The 19,034-nt window shown below is 44.8% G+C and overlaps 1 protein-coding gene across 10 annotated transcripts in view; it reads right to left on the bottom strand.

The window, feature by feature from the left end:
- Positions 1 to 19,034, bottom strand: part of IRAG2 (inositol 1,4,5-triphosphate receptor associated 2) — a 116,975-nt gene that overhangs the window by 66,545 nt on the left and 31,396 nt on the right. For all 10 annotated transcript variants that reach the window (XR_016213583.1, XR_016213582.1, XR_016213584.1 and 7 more), the window contains 7 exons: positions 15,726 to 15,782; positions 13,837 to 13,896; positions 13,674 to 13,738; positions 11,800 to 11,896; positions 9,514 to 9,648; positions 8,606 to 8,707; positions 6,838 to 7,001 (listed from right to left, as the gene is read on the bottom strand). Coding sequence is in view for 5 of the 10 variants with exons in the window: in XM_089304677.1 (XP_089160803.1) it covers positions 6,838 to 7,001; positions 8,606 to 8,707; positions 9,514 to 9,648; positions 11,800 to 11,896; positions 13,674 to 13,738; positions 13,837 to 13,896; positions 15,726 to 15,782 (680 nt within the window). In the remaining 5 variants the exon portion in view is untranslated. The remainder of the gene's footprint in view (positions 1 to 6,837; positions 7,002 to 8,605; positions 8,708 to 9,513; positions 9,649 to 11,799; positions 11,897 to 13,673; positions 13,739 to 13,836; positions 13,897 to 15,725; positions 15,783 to 19,034) is intronic.

Here is a 19,034-nt window from a genome sequence, read left to right as displayed (position 1 = left end):
TGGATTCATCACCGCACTCCACTCAGGCCTGCCAAGTTTCTGCTGAGAACTTGCTGGGACTCTTAGAGGCAGCCCTTCTGATGTGACCAATCTTTTACCTTGTTGCCTTCACAATTTTACCTTTGACCTCTAAAAATGTCATAATATGTTACAGTGTATTTTTCTTTGGATCTAGCTGTCCAATTCTTTCCCCAGATTTGGGGAATATGGAATTATTATTTCTTTGAGTAACCTTTCTGCCCTTTTATCTCATTTCCTTCAGGATTTTGAAAATGCATATATTATTATAATTAAGAACCTTAAGCTGTGGTCAGTCTTCCAGTCCTTTTTTTATTCTTTTTGCTTCTCTGAAGAAGGTTGCTATTATCTTTTTTTAAAGTTCACGGATCTTTTCTTCAGCTGGATCTAACCCCTCTTGTGAAATTTTACTTCAGTTATCCTTTACCTTGAGAGTTTCTGTTTCATACTTTTTAATATTTTCTTCTTGTTAAAAGTTTCACTTTGGGGGGCGGCGGCAGCCCTGTAGTGTAGCAGGTAAAGCCGCAGCTTGCAGCTTTGGCATCCCATATGGGCGCTGGTTCAAGTCCCAGCTGCTCCACTTCTGACCCAGCTCCCTACTAATGTGACTGGGAAAGCACTGGATGAAGGCCCAAGTCCCTGGGTCACTGCACCCATCCAGGAGACCTGGAAGAAGCTCCAGGCTCCTGGCTTCAGATTGGCCCAGTTCCAACCATTGCAGCCATTTGGGGAGTCAACAAAAGGATGGAAGATATCTCTCTCTCTGCCTCTGTAACTCTGCCTTCCTAATAAATAAATCTTTAAACATAAAAAAAGTTTGACTTTGGATCTGGTGCTGTGGCACAAAGGGTTAAGATGCATGGCCCGCATCCCATATGGGTGCTGGTTCGAATCCTGGCATCGCTGCATCCAATGCAACTCCCTGCTAACATGCCTGGGAAAGCAGAGGAAGATGGTTCAAGTGCTTGGGCCCCTGCACCCATGTGGGAGATCCCGAAGAAGCTCCTGTCTCTGGGCTTGGCTTGGTCCAGCCCTGGCTGTTGCAGTCATTTGGGGAGTGAACCACAAAATGGAGGATTTCTCTGTCTCTCCTCTAACTTTCAAATAAGTAAATAAATCTATAAATCTTAAAAAAAAAATCTGCCTCCGTTCATGCTCCTGAACTGAACACCTGAATTGGATTCTAGGTCAGATAAACCATTTCTCTCTCTTTCATTAGGATTATGGAGATTTATTTCATTCTTTTATTTGTGGCTCAGTGGGTTAAGCTGCCACCTGTAATGCCAGCTTCTCACATAAGCACCAGTTCAAGTCCCAGCTGCTCCACTTCTGATCCAACTCCCTGCCATGTGCCTAGGAAAGCAAGGCAAGGTGGCCCAAGTACTTGAGCTCCTGGCTTCAGCATGGCCCAGCTCTGGCCACTGTATCCATTTGGGGAGTGCACCAGCAGATGGAAGATCAATCTCTCTCTCTCCCTCTTGTTCTATCTGCAACTCTAGTTACAAATAAACAAAATAAACCTTCAAAATGAAATATGAAATAAAATCCTAACTCAAACATGGGCTGTGAGGCCAAGTGTGACCTCACCTGCCTGTATCTGTGACCCTGGCTCCTCCCAAAGCCCAGCTCCTATCTGACCTGAGCAATGCCTGCTTCTTAGTGCTGCTCAAACAGCAAACTCACTGCAGCAGGCGGGCCTATGCACCTGCCATATCGCCTGTGTAGAGTATACCCCTGAAGCTATGCACTCAACATGGTTTGTCTTCACCAAAGCTAGGGCTGAGGCTTGGTGGGAGGCACGAGAAGCACTTAAGGGATCTGCCCTCGTGAATGGATTTTAATGCAGTTCCCATGAGGCTGGGTTGTTTCTCATGAGAAAGGGTTTTTGTGAAGTGTTTTGTACCCTATGTTGCTTTTTTATTTTTTAGCATTTATTTATTTGAAAGGCAGAGCTACAGAAAGAAAGGGAGAGACAAAGGCAGAGAGAGAAAGAGGTCTTGCATCTTCTGATTCACTCCCCAAATAGCCACAATACCCATTGCTGGGCCAGGCCTCAATCAGAAGCCAGGAACTTCATCCAGGTCTCAATAGAAGTGACAGGGCCCCAAGTACTTGGGCTATCTGCTACCTTCCCAGGGACATTAGCAGGAAGCTGGATTGGAAGTGGAGCAGCTGGGACTCAAACTGGTGCTTATCTGTGCTGACAGCACGGCAGTAGGTGGCTTAACACATAACACCACAACCTTGGCCCCTCCCTCCTGTCTTCCACAGGCACCTGCTTACCCATCCACTTTCCACCTGGAATTGAAAGCAACACACAGCCCTCACCAGAGACTGAGCCTATGCTGATACCCTGCTCTTAGACTACCAAAACAAATCTCTGCATACATTACCCAGTGCCAAGGATTCTGCCAGGCCAACAGCACACAAACATGCCCCATCATCACAGGGCTCACCCTCACGGCGCTCAGCTCTCCACTCGATTCATCACCCTTCAGACCCTACATCCCTGGCCACTCCTTCTCGATCAGACCTTCATGTCCCCTATCTTCTTATCCTTGTGTTTTCTCCTTATCACATATTATTCCACAGCACTACATTCAATAATTCTGTATTATCTGCTCATTACCTGTGTCTCTTATTAATGTTTAATCCATTATCTCTTTCCTACAATCCCCTAGCACCTGAGCAGCTGGGGGAGGGCGGGAGGAAACCTCAAACAACAGGCACTCAGATGGACAAACCACGACTCCCTTTCCTCGCCACTTCCTCTTAGAGCAGGTTGTACTTTCACTGCCTGTCCGTCACCCACTTGATTCTTCTCATTTGTCTTGCAGCTCACCGGAAGCACCCTCAACCCCAACAAATGCCCTGCATATCTACCCCCCATGAACATTTTCTACTTCATTGAAACATGGAACTCTCCCCACCCCGACACAAGACTCTACTCATGTCTTCACTCGTCGTTAAAATCCGGGGTCTGTTTTAAATTGTGTCCGGCAGTCAGCTCCATCCATCGTGAAGTTGGTCAGGAGCGCTTTGCCCAATGGGAGGTCCCCAGAAAGTACTCAATGAATGTTGCACCAGAGCTTTCAACAAGTCAATGGTAGGGCAGTAACAGATGAAAGTGCACTGGCTGCCGGCGCCGCGGCTCACTAGGCTAATCCTCCACCTTGCAGCACCGGCACACCAGGTTCTAGTCCCAGTCAGGGCGCCGGATTCTGTCCCGGTTGCCCCTCTTCCAGGCCAGCTCTCTGCTGTGGCCAGGGGGTGCAGTGGAGGATGGCCCAAGTGCTTGGGCCCTGCACCCCATGGGAGACCAGGGTAAGTACCTGGCTCCTGCCATTGGATCAGTGTGGTGCGCTGGCTGCAGTGCACCAGCCGCGGCAGCCATTGGAGGGTGAACCAACGGCAAAGGAAGACCTTTCTCTCTGTCTCTCTCTCTCACTGTTCACTCTGTCAAAAAAGAAAGTGCACTGGCTTCAAAGTCACACACATCTAGGTCTGAAGCCAGCTGTCTCTTACTCCCAGCTGGGTGACCTCGGGCAAGTGATTGAACCTCTCTGCAGATACATACAGGCCAAATTCTCCATACTGCATCTGCCACAGTACCTCCTGCACGGATGACACCCGTTACTACTGAACTGCGCTATTTGTGTGTCTAGTAGGATAATACAGATATTCACTCCGAAGTGGCGATAGTACAGGCCTCTCTCCAAGGAGATCTTTGTTGCTAAAAAGAACTTCAGTACTCCCTTGGGAGGAGAAGGTATCTGTGGCAGGAAGCGGCATATCCAGTTAACCCACACCTTTCACCGCTATGGGGAAGTCTGGTCTCCCTGCTTCTTAGGGAAAGCAGAAGTTCATTTTCTTCAGGGTTCCTCCTGCTATTGACCTTGCTTCTGGTTGCTTCTATTTGAGAGAACTGAACAGTTTCTTCTGGCGATTGTCTTTAAGGTTATGCTAGTCTCTAACTACATAGTTTCAGTATTGTGTCCAGCTTGCTATATAACCATGCTCATGTGTTCATTCAAAAAGCATTTCGTAAGTGCTACATATGGCATTGGTAGCTGTATCAATAGTGGCCAACGAAAGATATAATCATTATCCTTATTTAGCATGTGGTTTACAGTGCATGGAAATTTTAAGAATTTCCACATAATCAAAGAATTAGGGTTAGTTGAAGGATAAATGGTTGGTTATTGCACTTTTATTCGCCTCTATTTCCTATGACCTGATTTCACTGAAATTTAGTTGTGGAGAGTGATGCACTGTGTGCAGAGGTGCCACAAAGCCCAGTGGGCCAGGCATCAACAGCTCTGGGCTCGAGTCCACATCTTCCATTAGTAACTCCTGGGCCCTCATCAGCTCACTCGGCTCCTTCCACCTGGGTCCTCTGTAAAACTATTCCAACCATAGCATTCTGCCCAGGGCTCACGCCAAACCCACGTCCTCCTCATGTATAACATGCCATCACCCCATCCTTAAGAATTCTAACGTCTCAATTCAGTGCAGCGTTAATTCAAAGGCCCCAAGTTTCATCTGAGACTCACAGCAAACTCTTATCTGTGAGCTTATATAAATCCAAGTTTCACACTTTCAAGGACACTTGGAAGGAACACGCTCAGCGTATCCAACCCTCTGCCTAAAAGGACTAACAGACAAGTAGAAAGGAACTATCAAACCAAAGTAACACAGACACCCAGCAGGGCAAGCACTACATTATAAGGCTCCAAGTCTGGCATCCTGCTTGCCCCGAGGTGGCCAGGCCCTCATGGGCTTAGCCAGCTCTATACCCAGGGCTTTGCCGGCTGCTGCCCGTGCTTCGGTTCTTGGAGGCTGGAGTCTCATCTCTGCAGCTAGGCATCGCTCTAGTGGGGGACTTCCCTCACGGGGGCCCTCTTGAAGTGCTCTGCCCCTGTGCCAGGTCTCCTCCTGGGCTGCCAGGTTGTCCAAGACTTCCTTTCAAAGCTACACGGAGGCCTCTGTGCCTCCATAGCTCTGCTGTTCTCTGCATACTCCTGCTCTCTGAACTTGCACGTCGATACCCACAGCTCTTCCTGGCAGGCACTGGGTGTCGCTGTGTTTTTGCTCTATTTTGTTCTGAACTTTCCTAGGGTCTCTAAATCCACTTCACTCACACAGCTTCCCTAGATAATGTCCCATTGCAGGCCCCATGAGGGTGCTCCCACCCTGTGGCCCAACCCTACCTGGCCTTGCAGGCTTTCCTTTGAAACCTAAACCTGGGTGGAGCTGCCGTGACCCCATCATTCTTGCATCCTGCACACCTGTAGAACCAGCATCACCTGGGCACTGCTGCCAGCACCAACCACAGCTGGGCCCACCTGCCTCACGTCTGCAGTCACGAAGCACTTTACTGACCAAACACAGGCGAGTAAATCCCACTGAGACAGTCTCAGGCGAGCCTATGCGAAGCCTCCCAAGTTCCATGAAACAATTCTGCCCTTCCAGGTGTCTGGACTGGGCTGGGAGGGCTCCCTCCAAGGTTGCGAAGAGCCTTCATAACGTTTTCCCCACTGTCATGCCAATTAGCACGTGGCTACCTGTTGGCCACGCTGATCTTTATATATATATATATCTTATATATATAATAATATATATAAGATATATATAATATATAATATATATAAAGATATATATATCTTTTTATATATATATAATTTTATTTTATTTGACAAATAGAGTTAGACAATAAGAGAGAGAGACAGAGAGAAAGGTCTTCCTTCTGTTGGTTCACCTCCCAAATGGCTGCTACGGCCGGAGCTACGCCGATCCGAAGCCAGGAGCCAGGTGCTTCCTCCTAGTCCACCATCATGCTGATCTCTTTAACAAGTGGTTTCTCTACGGTAACTTCCTGTCCTGAACACACCATATTCTCCTTCATTCCTTCCCTGGCCAGCCTGCAAAATTCTCTGCTCCTAATTGTCACTGTAAAATGGACTAAAAGTGGCCAATACCTAGTCCTCCACCTGAACTCTCTACTGTTTCAAAATCTCCACCACCAAATAAACATATCCATCATTTTTTAATCTTGACCTTCCAGCAAGTCTAAGACATGAACACAAAAAAGCCAGCATCTTCAGCACAGTGAGACAAGGATGGTTTTCAATTCAATTCCCCAGAGTATCTTCATTTCCACCCAAAACCTCACCACTATGGCCTTTATTGCACACATTTTTATCAGGTTTGTTTTGGCTCACGGTTTTGGAGTTCACAGTAGAAGATGGAATGGTCCCACTGGTTTAACCTCCAGGATGGTGATCTTGCTGGCTGAGTTCCTTGGACGTGCAGGATATCACGTGGCAAAGGGAGACTTGTGTCTGTGTCTCCAAGGCCACCATGGCTAGATGACCTAGCTCCACCGTAGGAACAAAATCCAAGGTCATCACTCCCCAAAGGTTCTTAACCCTAACCATGTTAATCAGTATAATTAGAATAGGAGCCTGGAGATCCAATATGTGAGTCTGGAAGCCAAATAATTTACAAACCATACAATCTTTAAGGCCCCTGTAGATAAAAGAATTCTATGTTCCATAATTCTAAATTTCTTCTCTAGAAGAAAAAAAACTCATTTTATGGTTTTCACAGATCTTTAAAGTTCACCATTTGCAACTCTGAACATATTCATCAATTTCATAGCATTTTTTAACTAGAAATTTCAAACAGAACATCTTTTCTGAAAAAGTATTATGAAATCAGTGCACACACTTATTCAAAAAGTAAACTGAATGCCACGGTATAATCACAAACTTGTCATTATACAAAACTATGTACCTCTGATTTATAAATGATCATCACCTGTAAAGAAATTCTTTTCTGAAATAGGAATATTCCAGCTGGAATTTCTTCAAAATCTCTGTGAATCTGATGAACTCTTTATCAAGAGATTCTTTGTGGCTTCCCAATCTGTTCAGCATTAATCTACAAAGATTTAGCTTCTCCTCCATGATACATTTGAATTCCTACAGGAAAAGTCACAAACACACCAGCACACCAATGCTAAATGCAAACAAATAACAAAGACAATATGTAATGCTAAGGACATACCCATCTCAGAGGCATTCGCTATTGTTGGGCTTCCAATTTTTAGCAAAACAGATACCAATTTTTAACTGTACACAGACTGAGGATCCTACTGGTTGATTATCTGAGATTAACGAAGATGTTTAAGTGCCTACTGTACATCTAAAACAAAGTTTGATTTTCTTTTCCGTAAGTGGATCCCTGAGCATTCCTTCCATCAGTCATCCCATGTACTTTAGGATGGCATCAGCCAAGCTAGGGCCATACAGTCAGTATTTGTGGATTATCATGTTAAAAAGGAATTTTTAAACAAGTTTACTTTAGCAAAGAAGTGAAATTAATATTCCAGAGTTTGGTTCTTTCACTTGGGGGCTGATGGAAGTTAGGAAGTAGTTCAGCCATCAAGAAGTAGAGAGGTCTGGGCTTCTGGCTCAGCCATTAAGCTCCTGGTTGGGACACTGGTGTCCTCTATCAGACTGCCTGGGTTCAAGTCCTGGCTCTGCTCCCAGCTCCAGCTTCCTGCTAATGCACGCCCTGGAAAGCAGCAAGTGATGGCTCCAATAGTTGGGCCCCTGCACCCTTGGTAGATCTGGATCAAGTTTCCAGCCTCCTGACTTTAGACTGACCCACAGAGAGAATTTGGGGAATGAGGCAGCAGAGGGGAGCTGTCTGTTTCTGTCAAATTTTTAAAAAGAAAGAGATAAAAGGTGATGGATATATTAAAATAGATTATTCTTATACTTTTTTGTAACAAAGCTGGGAATAGCTACTTAAGTTACAATTTTTCCTATGCTCTGCTACTTTATGAAGTAATAAAATAATAAAATGGTCAATCTGAGGATTAAGAATCTTTTTTAGAATTTTTATTTATTTGCATATACTTGATGGGCAAAATGAGAGAGAGAAAGAGAGAGAGAGAGATTGATCTATCCACTGATTCACTCTCCAAATGCCTCCCACAGCCCGGGCTGGGCAAGGCTGAAACTGGGAGTCTGGAATTCCATCCAGGTTATCGCACATCAAGCCAACAACTTCAGCCATCATCCACCACTTCCCAGATCCATCAGCAGGGAGTAGGTCAGAAATGTAGTACCTGGGACTCCAACCAGCACTCTGATGTGCAATACAGACCTCCCCAGCAGAGGCTTACCCCACTACACCAGAATGCCCACCCCAGCAATAAAATTTTGTACACAATCATCATTCTACCACAGTTCAGGAATTTTAACAGACAAAACAAAACAAGCTTTCACTAGCCAGTTCTCAGAGGGATACAAATACGTCTTGAATGGTCTTAGTTATTCTGTCTCTCTCTGACTTCACACTCCCTCTCCCTCTCTTTACTTGCTCTCATGAGCACACATCTTTATTGTGACCCTCATTCTCTAACATATCCACACCCCAGACATACTCAGCACTCGCCATCAGACTAAGGTAGCCTAAGATGACACCAGTCCTAGAAAAAGAAGGGTATCTGGTAAGCATTACCTGGGTTACCAAAGTGAACAAAACCCAAGGAAAACACAAAACATGGAACACTTACAGTAAGTCTCGTCTCCCCCTTTCCTTTCATAATGATTTCCAGATTAATGACCCGTTGTAAAAAGCTGTGAACAAAGGATTCAACTTCAGAAATTTCTTCACGCTGAAAAAAAGAGTTCTGCATCTTCAACTAGGAATTTGAGTGGAAGGCATATGCTCTAAGACAACAATTGCTTTAGACTGAAGTTCTACATAGGCGAGTCAGGAAGATACCCCAGAGAGTTCCTTCTCATATAATACCCCAAGTGATTTTCCTTTTTCCCAGGACAGTGCAATGTGTACATGATAATGCATGCATGTGGAGGTAACAGGTGCCATACGTACATGCTAATTCATGTCAGGTGCCCAAGACATGCTGGGTATCAACAGATAGAATCACTTTCTAAAACAAAACCTACCCATTTTAGTTCCTATTTCAAGTAGAGGGAAATAAATATTTTCACTGATTTTATCATTCATCAATTAAATGCTACTTAAGATACATCCACTAGGCATTGTGAAAAGGACTGGAAATATCAACAAAAAGATAATTTTCTCTGATTTCTCGAATCTTCCTGAGTTTTCAGTGGGGGAGAATATAGTGGAAGAGATAGTAGTTATTAGCAACAAGAAAATGAAGAGAAGCAAACTGTCCAAGAGCTATCATGTGTTCAGCCATTTGATAATGGAAAATAACTCATAGGAAAAATAAGCTAAAGTAGTACGTAGCTACTTTCAACTTCCTCATCCTGACTGCTCCCAAACAAGAAGCTAAACCTCAGGAAGGTTTGCGGAAACTAACCTGGCAGGATTAATTTGGGTCTCAAGAACAGAAGATCTATTTGGACTCAGCAAATAGGTTGTAGGTCCATTATCCACACATACTCTGAGCCAAAGCAAAACTCACAACACATGCAAGGCACGTAATACCAGCTTCCGAAGCGCAGTTGGGAACTCCTCTCCCTCGAGTTTGGGCTGACTTCGCAGCAGCGGAAATTCCTGGTCCATGATGGTGTCCAGCGATGACAGGCTCATTAGACTGGCCTGCTGTTCATTTTCGCTGCTCTGCAACAAACAATTACCAAGATGCGCACAACACTGTCACCCTCATATAGAATTTATTTTATGAAAATGATGCTTATGGAGTTTCGTCATCGTCATCAGCAAAGAGCTCTAGAGAGTCTTGCAGAATCCCCCTGCACCCTACAGAAGCGGTTGACATTTTCCTTCTAGGATGGACTCAACCACTTGTTAAGTTAGTAGGTCAGAAAAACTAATTCATCCCATAGATGACACTCGTAAGTGGGAGACACAGGCTGTGAAGGCTCTCACGTGGATAGGAAAACAGGGTAGGTAGACTCAGAGGGAAGAAAAGCCAACGGTGCTCCATCCATTGAGCCCATTGAAATAGACTGGTGTCCTGTCTCCCTCCCACTCACTGCAGGCTCTGAGATGATTCACAAAGCATGTTCGCCTACACCTCCTTCAAAGTCGCCAACTCCCAAGAACTCACGTCAAAAAGTTTGTAGAGAATGGAATTAAAAGGTGTCTATTTGGATGCAAAAACAAAAATGGTATCTATGCCCAGGTTTTTTTTTTTTTTTTCCTAGTACACATTTTCCGTGTCTTGTCTGAAGACCCCTGGACATGCAGTAACACACTCAGTCTTTCTCTTGCTGTTAGAGTCAAGGGCTCCAGGATTTTTATTTCCAGCTGCAAAGTTTTAACTCCTCAATGGGTAAACTTCAGAGCAAAAACTTCGCTGGCTGGTGACTCCTTGTTGAGAAGTCCAAAACTTTACGGGCTGGCATCTTGACATCATAATGATGATCTCAGAGGACTGAGGAGAGAAACACACAGCCCATGACAGATCTGTCACAGGACCATTCCGTCTGCGAGTTTGGCTTGGTTTCAAAAAACACACTGAAATGCTGAGCATTTGAAACAAAATGTCACAGAAGCACAGCTCTCAGCAGCGTGTCCAAGGCTTCCGGAGACAGCTTCGGATGAAGGCAGCCTACATCACCTCTGCACCCCTGGCTCAGACAGCTTTCGCCCCAAGGACACACTTCCTCTCCTTTCAAGGTCATATCCCAGCTGTCAATGGGAGGACATTCTAACCCCATATATCGCCCACAAAAGTGGAAAGACCATCGGCGTGGCAAAAAGAAAGCAACATGCTAAACAAAGCATTTCCTGACACATGTACCAACATAGAAAACACACAGGAGCAAAAATTATGGGGAGTTTGGGTGGGATCAAGGTTTTTTCTCCAGAAATGGCTTCAGAGCATTTTCTCCTGTGTTGGAAAACAATTATTGGATCCACCACAGTCAAACTGTTTTAAAACTAACTTATCTTACCACTTAAGACACCTATTTTAAAAATGGTATTTTCTTTCCAGATTCATACATAACCACTCTGGTGTAATAGTGAGTGTTACTAAATAGGTTGGTGCAATTGGATCTTAAAGCAAAGGAAATGACTGTCATTTCTGAACATTTTTAATTGGGACAAATCCACTGATTCGGGAAGTTTTAGAACATACTGCAAGAACAGCTCATGGATCTCCACTATTTCCTTACGGCCTGACACTGGGGATCTGTGCAGGTGGTTTGCCCTGTAAAGTCCAAGAACATAAAGATTTTTCTGCAGTTCCAATTTATAGAATGCACACTTCCACAAACGCACACTTGACCTTGACTGTAGCTTTTGGTCATAACTTAAAAATGATCCTTTGGGCAGGCTAACAGGCTTCAGACTTGGATTTTTTTTTTTTTTTTTTGACAGGCAGAGTGGACAGTGAGAGAGACAGACAGAGAGAAAGGTCTTCCTTTGCCGTTGGTTCACCCTCCAATGGCTGCCGCGGCCGGCGCACCGCACTGATCCGATGGCAGGAGCCAGGAACCAGGTGCTTTTCCTGGTCTCCCATGGGGTGCAGGGCCCAAGCACCTGGGCCATCCTCCACTGCACTCTCTGGCCACAGCAGAGGGCTGGCCTGGAAGAGGGGCAACCGGGACAGAATCCGGCGCCCCGACCGGGACTAGAACCCGGTGTGCCGGCGCCGCTAGGCGGAGGATTAGTCTAGTGAGCCGCGGCGCCGGCCCCAGACTTGGATTCTACACCAATCAGCAGGCTGTAGACCTTTCCTTAACACTGAGCTACCGCGTGGGGTGGCTATAACCAGGCGCGAAGCTTTCAAAGCTAATGACCGACCTCTGCAGACGTAGCAAGGAGGAGCTCATGATGCAGCGACTGGGCTCCTTCAGAAAAGGCGCTTGGTTCTCCACTAACCGTCAACTGGATTCCATTTCTGGAAAAAACAGAGGTAGGAGTTCAGTTCTGTTAGGTCTGCCTCCAACATCACAGGCGAAGTCATCAACATAGGGTTCGCTTAGCACTCAGCCATCAGCAAGCACCCATGTGTGCCCAGGATTGTGTAAGGTGCCAGGGAACAAGAAATGAAATGAATTTTTAAAGACAAGGAGCAAAGTGATAGGCAGTTCCTGCTTTCCAGAAGCTGCACAAGCTAGTGACTCCAGGAGGTCACAGGCAAGTGGGCTACATTTTTTTTTTTAAAAGAACTGAAGCTGGCCAGCGCTGCGGCTCACTAGGCTAATCCTCCACCTGCGGTGCCAGCACACCGGGTTCTAGTCCTGATTGGGGCACCAGATTCTGTCCCAATTGCTCCTCTTCCAGTGCCTCTCTCTGCTGTAACCCGGGAAGGCGGTGGCGGATGGCCCAAGTGCTTGGGCCCTGCACCCGCATGGGAGACCAGGAGGAAGCACCTGGCTCCTGGCTTCAGATCAGCGCAGTGCCGGCCGCAGCAGCCATTTGGGGGGTGAACCAACGGAAGGAACACCCTTCTCTCTGTCTCGCTCTCTCTCTAACTCTGCCTGTAAAAAAAAAAAAAAAAAGAACTGAAGCCAACAGAAATTTCACTAAGAATCAGGATTTCTAAGTGTTCTTGCAAAATCAGCATATATGGGCACACAGGACCACGGGGTCTTGATGTAACAAAATTAGCTGGAGTTAGACAGAGCAGCTCCCTCTGCCTCCGAACAGGTCCTGCACTTGCCTTGTTTGCCACCCACATAACATAAATGATGTCCTTACACCACTGGCTGAGTTACTGCTGTAAATCCTAGACCAGCAATTTGACACAGGCTCAGAACTAAATGATGGGACCAGTGCTGTGGCGTAGCGGGTTAAGCTACCGCCTGTAGTCCTGGCATTCCATTTGGGTACCGGTTCAATTCCTGGCTGCTCCATTTCTGATCTAGCTCTCCGCTATGGCCTGGGAAATAAGTAGAATATGGCCCAAGTCCCTGAGTCCCTGCACCCATGTCAGAGACTCAGAAGAAGCTCCTGGCTCTGGATCGGCGCAGCTCTGGCCATTGCAGCCAACTGGGGAGTGAACTAGCAGATGGATGACCTCTCTCTCTCTGCCTCTCCTTCTATGTAACTCTGACTTTCAAATAAATAAATCTTTAGAAGAAAAAAGAAACAAAGGATGACACTATGGGGTAATCCGTGTTAGCAAACAGGTCAGAACAATACGCCACAATTGCATTCAAAAGGATCACCTAACTGCAAGGTGAAGAAAAGCAAGCAAGCATTCCTACAATGGACTGAATGTTTGCCTCCCACCCCAAAATGTGTAAGTTGGATTCTTAACCCCAATGTGATGGGATTTGGAGGTGGGGGTCTTTGGCAAGGAATTATGAGGGTGCAGCCCTTCTAAGAAAAGGGCTGACCGTTCCCATCCCTTCCTCTCCGTGAAGATACACAGAGAAGTCAGCAGTCCATAAGCTGCTAGACAGCCCTCACTAGAACCCACACCTGCTGGCATCCTGATCTTGGGCTTTGCGTCTCCACAGCTATGAGAAACAGGCGTTCGTTGTTTTCAGCCTGAGTTAAGACAGCCACGAAGGGTCAGGGAATCTTGTGAAGGAGTTCACGTGGAGAAGAGCAGAGAAAATACTACATACAAAGGCAGAGAAAAGAATGTGGCCATCCCAGGAGTGGCATACAGCTCAGGGAGCCAATAACACAGGGTGGGAGGCTGGCAAGGCTCACTCCATACGTACATGATCAGTTCCTGCTGCAGGTGCTGCAACTCATGAGCCAGTTTATTTTTATCCCCTCGCAAATTCTGTAATCACACACAGTATTAGGATGCATGTGTTATTACAGTGGATAATTTACACTCAACAATCTCACCTTGCAAGATGTGACATAATTATGGTATACCTCTATAACACTCCCGTAGTCTATGATGGTTGACTTCAGTTCTTCTATTCTTAAATCCTTCTGAAAAGTAGAAGAGTCAATTAACAGAGGGAAAATAAAATCTACCAAACCATGCTTTAATTGGACCATCACTGTCATGCACCCAAGAACTGTAAATGCCCAATCATCATGAAAGCTTCCAACAATTTCACTATTCAAAAAGTGAACCAAGGGGCAGGCACTGTGGTGGAGCAATCTACACTGTTGTTCGAGATACCCACATCGCATATCAGAGTGACTGGGATAGAATCTTTCCTGTACTCCAATCCAGCTTCCTGCTAAGACTTCTGGAAGGCAGCAGGTAGACTCAAGTTCTTGGGTACCTGCCACTGATATTGGAGACCCAGAGTTCGTGGCTCCTGGTCTGGCCTGGTTAAGCCTCAAATGCTACAGACATTTGGGGATTAAACCAGCAGATGAGCAATTTATTTGTCTCTGCCTTTTTTTTAAGACTTATTTATTTTAAAGGCAGAGCCACAGAGAGAGATTGAAAGACAAGAGTGATCTTCCACCCATTGGTTCACCCCCAAATGGCTATAATGGCCTGGAATGGGCCAGACTGAAGTCAGGAGCCAGGAACTTCTTCCAGGTCTCTCACATGGGTGCAGGGGCCCAAAGATTTGGACCATCTCTGGCTGTTTCCCAGGCCACAGCAGAGAGCTGCATCAGCAGCGAACAGCCAGGACTCAGATCGGCTGGCACTCCAGGCTTTGGCCTTACCTGCTATGTCACAATGCCGGCCCCTTGTCTCTGCCTTTCCAACAAATAAAATCCAGACACACACAAGAAGTACAGGACAACAAGGCAGTTCTATCTGCCTGGTGTGGTTATGTTCTGTGTTGTCTGGTTCGATGGAATCAAATCCTAAAAAGTGATTCTTAAGCCTAAATTTAAACTATAATCATGATGCAATTTAAAAATACAACATTTGTAACCGACATTCTTAAGGCATCCAATGTTATCCAGTTCAACTGACATCTTGGCTACAATCATCATTTCATATGGCAAGAGCAGTAGGGCCAGGTAGTGAGTACAGGATGTGGAATTTCATCCCAAGGCCTGCACGGTGCTCAGACAGCACATGGGAGGGGCTCAGTCCATACATAATGAGGACCAGCAGGAGTGCAGAAAGCTGGAGACCCCCACACTGGGGCGGGGAACAGTGTAGAGGCCACTACCACAACATTGTTACTCAGAGAACACCATGATCAAGAGATAAAGTACGTTCAATACTCCGTATCCCGGTCAACATCACAAGCTATGACTCTCTCCTTTGAAATGTCATAACGTACAGTGGAAGGAGGAAGGCCAAATGCTGTTCTTCCATTACTTCCCTGTCTTGGGCTGTGCCATTCCTCCGTCTTTGAAAGCCACTATAACCAGCTACATCTTTTATTACTAGATAGGCTATGACCACAGGATCCAGGGATAAATAGAATGCTATTAGCTGTGTATTCACCTGTTAATCACTCAAATCAGGTAGCAAATAACTTGGGGATACACTCTACCCTAAAATGAATGGCTACTTGTATAACTATCAATTAAAGCTACATACATCACCACATCTAGCCAGTGGTTGGTAGCTCGGCACACTAATATTGGCTGCATCTATGTCTGAACACCACCAGAACTTAGACAAGAAATGTTCGGGCTTTTCCCAGATGGGGAAACAGGCAGCAGTCATCACTCAGAAGAACACTTCTTGGAAGTTCTAAAAAGGAAAGCCTGAGACATCCCGTGAGAGTCAGATCTTTTGAGAGTGGTGCAGTTACCCAAATGACCACTTCCTTTGTGACTTGGACACAGCCAGCCAATGCCTCAGGCCTCCACGAGCAAGGGACAGTACCAACCTTCCGTATGCTTGCATCTTTAGTAAGCAAAGTGTTCTCATACGTGCGTAACTGCATCTGAAAAGCAGATGGAGGGAGGGCCACTGAGACACTGCTGTGATAAAAGTACAAGGTGACAGTTTCCTTCCCGTTGAGGAAACACGGTTCTGAGACCCCCGGGTGGGCCTGTGTTCTGCACTTCCAAATGACTTCCACATCCAGCCTCAAAACAACACTTAAGCAGGGCTTGCTGTCCACATTTAACCAGCAAGGACAGCAAAGTGCAGGCTAACAGAGGTTTACCGCATTTAACAGAGGTTTAACAGAGCTTTGTCACACAGGCGGGACACAGCTGAGCCTCTGGTTTAGTCAGTCTCTCTAGCCCTGCCCAGGATTCCACGCTTTGTGGATTAAGAGGATGCATGGTCTTCACTGTCCTGGTGAAAAGTGAGTGCTAGGTGGGACAACAACAGATCCAAGGGCACACACAGAAGATTCCTCCTCTTCCACAAACATAGGTTAGAGGGACCAGCACTGTAGTGCACACGGTTGCGTTCTTGCCTGCCACTCCAGCATCCCATACAGGTGCCACTTTGAGTCCTGACTGCTCCCCTTTTGATCCATCTCTCTGCCAACATCCCATATGGGTGCTGGTACAAGTTCCGGCTGCTTCACTTCCAATCCAGCCCTCTGCTATGGCCTGGGAAAGCAGTAAAAGATGGCCCAAGTCTTTCCCTACACCCAAGTGGGAGACCTGGAAGAAACTTCAGGCTCCTGGCTTTAGATTAGCATAGCTTTGGCTGTTGTGGCCATCTAGGGGTTGAACCAGTGGACAGAAGACCTCTCTCATTCTCTCTGCCTCTCTGTAACTCTGCCTTTCAAATAAATAAATAAATCTTTTTTTTTTTTAAAGGAAATGCTATAATGGCTACCACAGAAATAAAAAGCGTTATCAGCAATTAATACCAACAGGTCTATGCTAACAAACTAGAAAATCTGGAAGACATGCATATATTTATGTACACACACAACCTACAAAAATTGAGTCATAAGGGCACAGAAAATCCAAATAGACCAATAAGCAAGATGGAGATTGAGTCAGTAATAAAGACCCTCCCGACAAGGAAAAGCCCAGGGCTGGATGGCTTCACTGCGGAATTTAAAGAACTAATTCCCAGTCTTCTCAAACTATTTAAAACAACTGAAAAGGAAGGAATTCTCTCAAACTCTTTCTATGAGGCCAGCATCACTTTAAGTCCAAAACCAGAAAAAAAAAAAAAAAAAAGAGAACTGTAGACTAATATCCCTGATGAACATAGATGCAAAAATCCTTAAGAAAATACTAGCTCATCAAATCCAATAACACATCGCAAAGATCAATCACCCAGATCAAGTAGAATTTATCCCTGGTATATAGAAATCATTCAACATATGAAAAAAAATCAATAAATGTAATACATCCCAGTAACAAATTATAAAATGAAAACCATATGATTATCTTAATAGATGCAGAGAAAGCATTGGTGAAATACAACATTTTTTCATGACAAAATCCTTCAGCAAATTGGGTATAGAAGGAACTTTCCTCAACACAATCAAGGCAAAATATGACAAACCAACAGCCAGTGTTTTATTGAGTAGGAAAAAGCTGGAAGCATTTCCACTACTATCCAGAAACAGACAAGGATCCCCACTCTCACCATTACTATTCAACATAGTTACGGCAGATTTAGCTTTAATCAATAGACAAGAAAAGAAATCAGAGAGATACAAATGGTAAAGAAAGAAGTCAAATTATTACAGTTTGCAGATGACACAATACTGAACACGGAGACACCAAAGACAATACCAAAGACTTCACTAAGGGTTTGCTGGAGTTCATTAGTTTGGCAAAGTTGCAGGATATAAAATCAGCATACAAAAATCAATAGTTTTTGTATACACAAACAATGCCATAATTAAGAAAGAACTTGTAAAATCAGTCCCACTCTTAACAGCTACAAAAAAATTAAATACCTTGTGATAAATTTCAGCAAGGATGTCAAAGATCTCTACAATGTAAATTATAAACCATTAGGGAAAAAATAGAAGATGGCAAACAATGAAAAATCTTCTAAATTCATGGATTTCAGTAATTAGTATCATCAAAATGTCCATACCACTCAAAGGAATTTACAGATTCCATGAGATCCCAATCCAAATACTAAATATATTCTTCTCATATCTAAAAAAAAATCTTAAAATTCATATGGAATTACAAGAGACCTCCAAATAACTAAAGCAATCCTAAGCAATAAAAATACAACTGGAACCAACACACTATGTGATTTCAAGACATAATATAGGGCACTTATATTCACAACAGCCTGGTACTGGAAGAAAAATAGACATGCTGATCATTAGAACAGACTAGAGACCTTGGGACATACTCCACATGTCTACAACCAGCTATCTTAAAATCACTCTCTGGAGAAAGGACAGTCTCTTCAACAAATGGTGTTGGGAAAAATCAATCTGAATGGAGAAGCATTAAACAAGAAATCTACCTTACACCCTATACAAAAATCAACTCAAAATGGATCAGGGACCTAAATCTCAAGACCTGAAATCATCAAAACACTAGAGAAAACACTGTAAGACATTGGCACAGGCAAAGACTTCTTGCAAAAGACCGCAGCAGCTAAGGTAAGAAGGCAAAAAAAGAGAAACAAGATTACACCAAGCTAAGAAGCTTCTGTACAGCAAAGGGCAGAGTCAAGGAAGAAGCAGCTGATAGAATGGAACAAAATGTTTTTCCAAATTATGTATCTGATCAAGGATTAATATCCAGGGGGCTGGCGCTGTGGCATACCAGGCAAAGCCATCGCCTGCAGTGCCGGCATCCTATATGAGCACCATTCAAGTCCTGGCTGCTCCACTTTCGATCCAGCTCTCTGCCATGGCCTGTGAAGGCAGTAGAAGATGGCTTAAGTGCTCGGGCCTCTGCACCTGCATGGGAGACCTGGAGGAAGCTCCTGGATCCTGGCTTTGGATCAGTGCAACTCCTGCCATTGCAGCCAACGGGGGAGCGAACCAGCAGATGGAAGACCTGTCTCTGTCTGTCTGTCTCTCTCTCTGCTTCTCTTCTCTAACTCTTTCAAATAAATAAAATAAACATTTTTAAAAAAGGATTAATATCCAGGATATAAAAGGAGCTTAAGAAACTCAACAATAAAACAAGCGATCCAGTTAAGAAACGGCTAAAAACATGAACATGCTTTTTCAAAGGATGAAATACAAATGGCCAACAGACACACAGAGATGCTCAAGACCACTAGTCATCAAGGAAAT

Source organism: Oryctolagus cuniculus, chromosome 9 (assembly GCF_051225735.1).
Source record: "Oryctolagus cuniculus isolate XC-2025 breed Fujian yellow rabbit chromosome 9, ASM5122573v1, whole genome shotgun sequence".
Classification (NCBI taxonomy): Eukaryota; Metazoa; Chordata; class Mammalia; order Lagomorpha; family Leporidae; genus Oryctolagus; species Oryctolagus cuniculus.
Note: the sequence above shows the minus strand (reverse complement) of the source record. Positions and strands in the feature narration are given on the sequence as shown.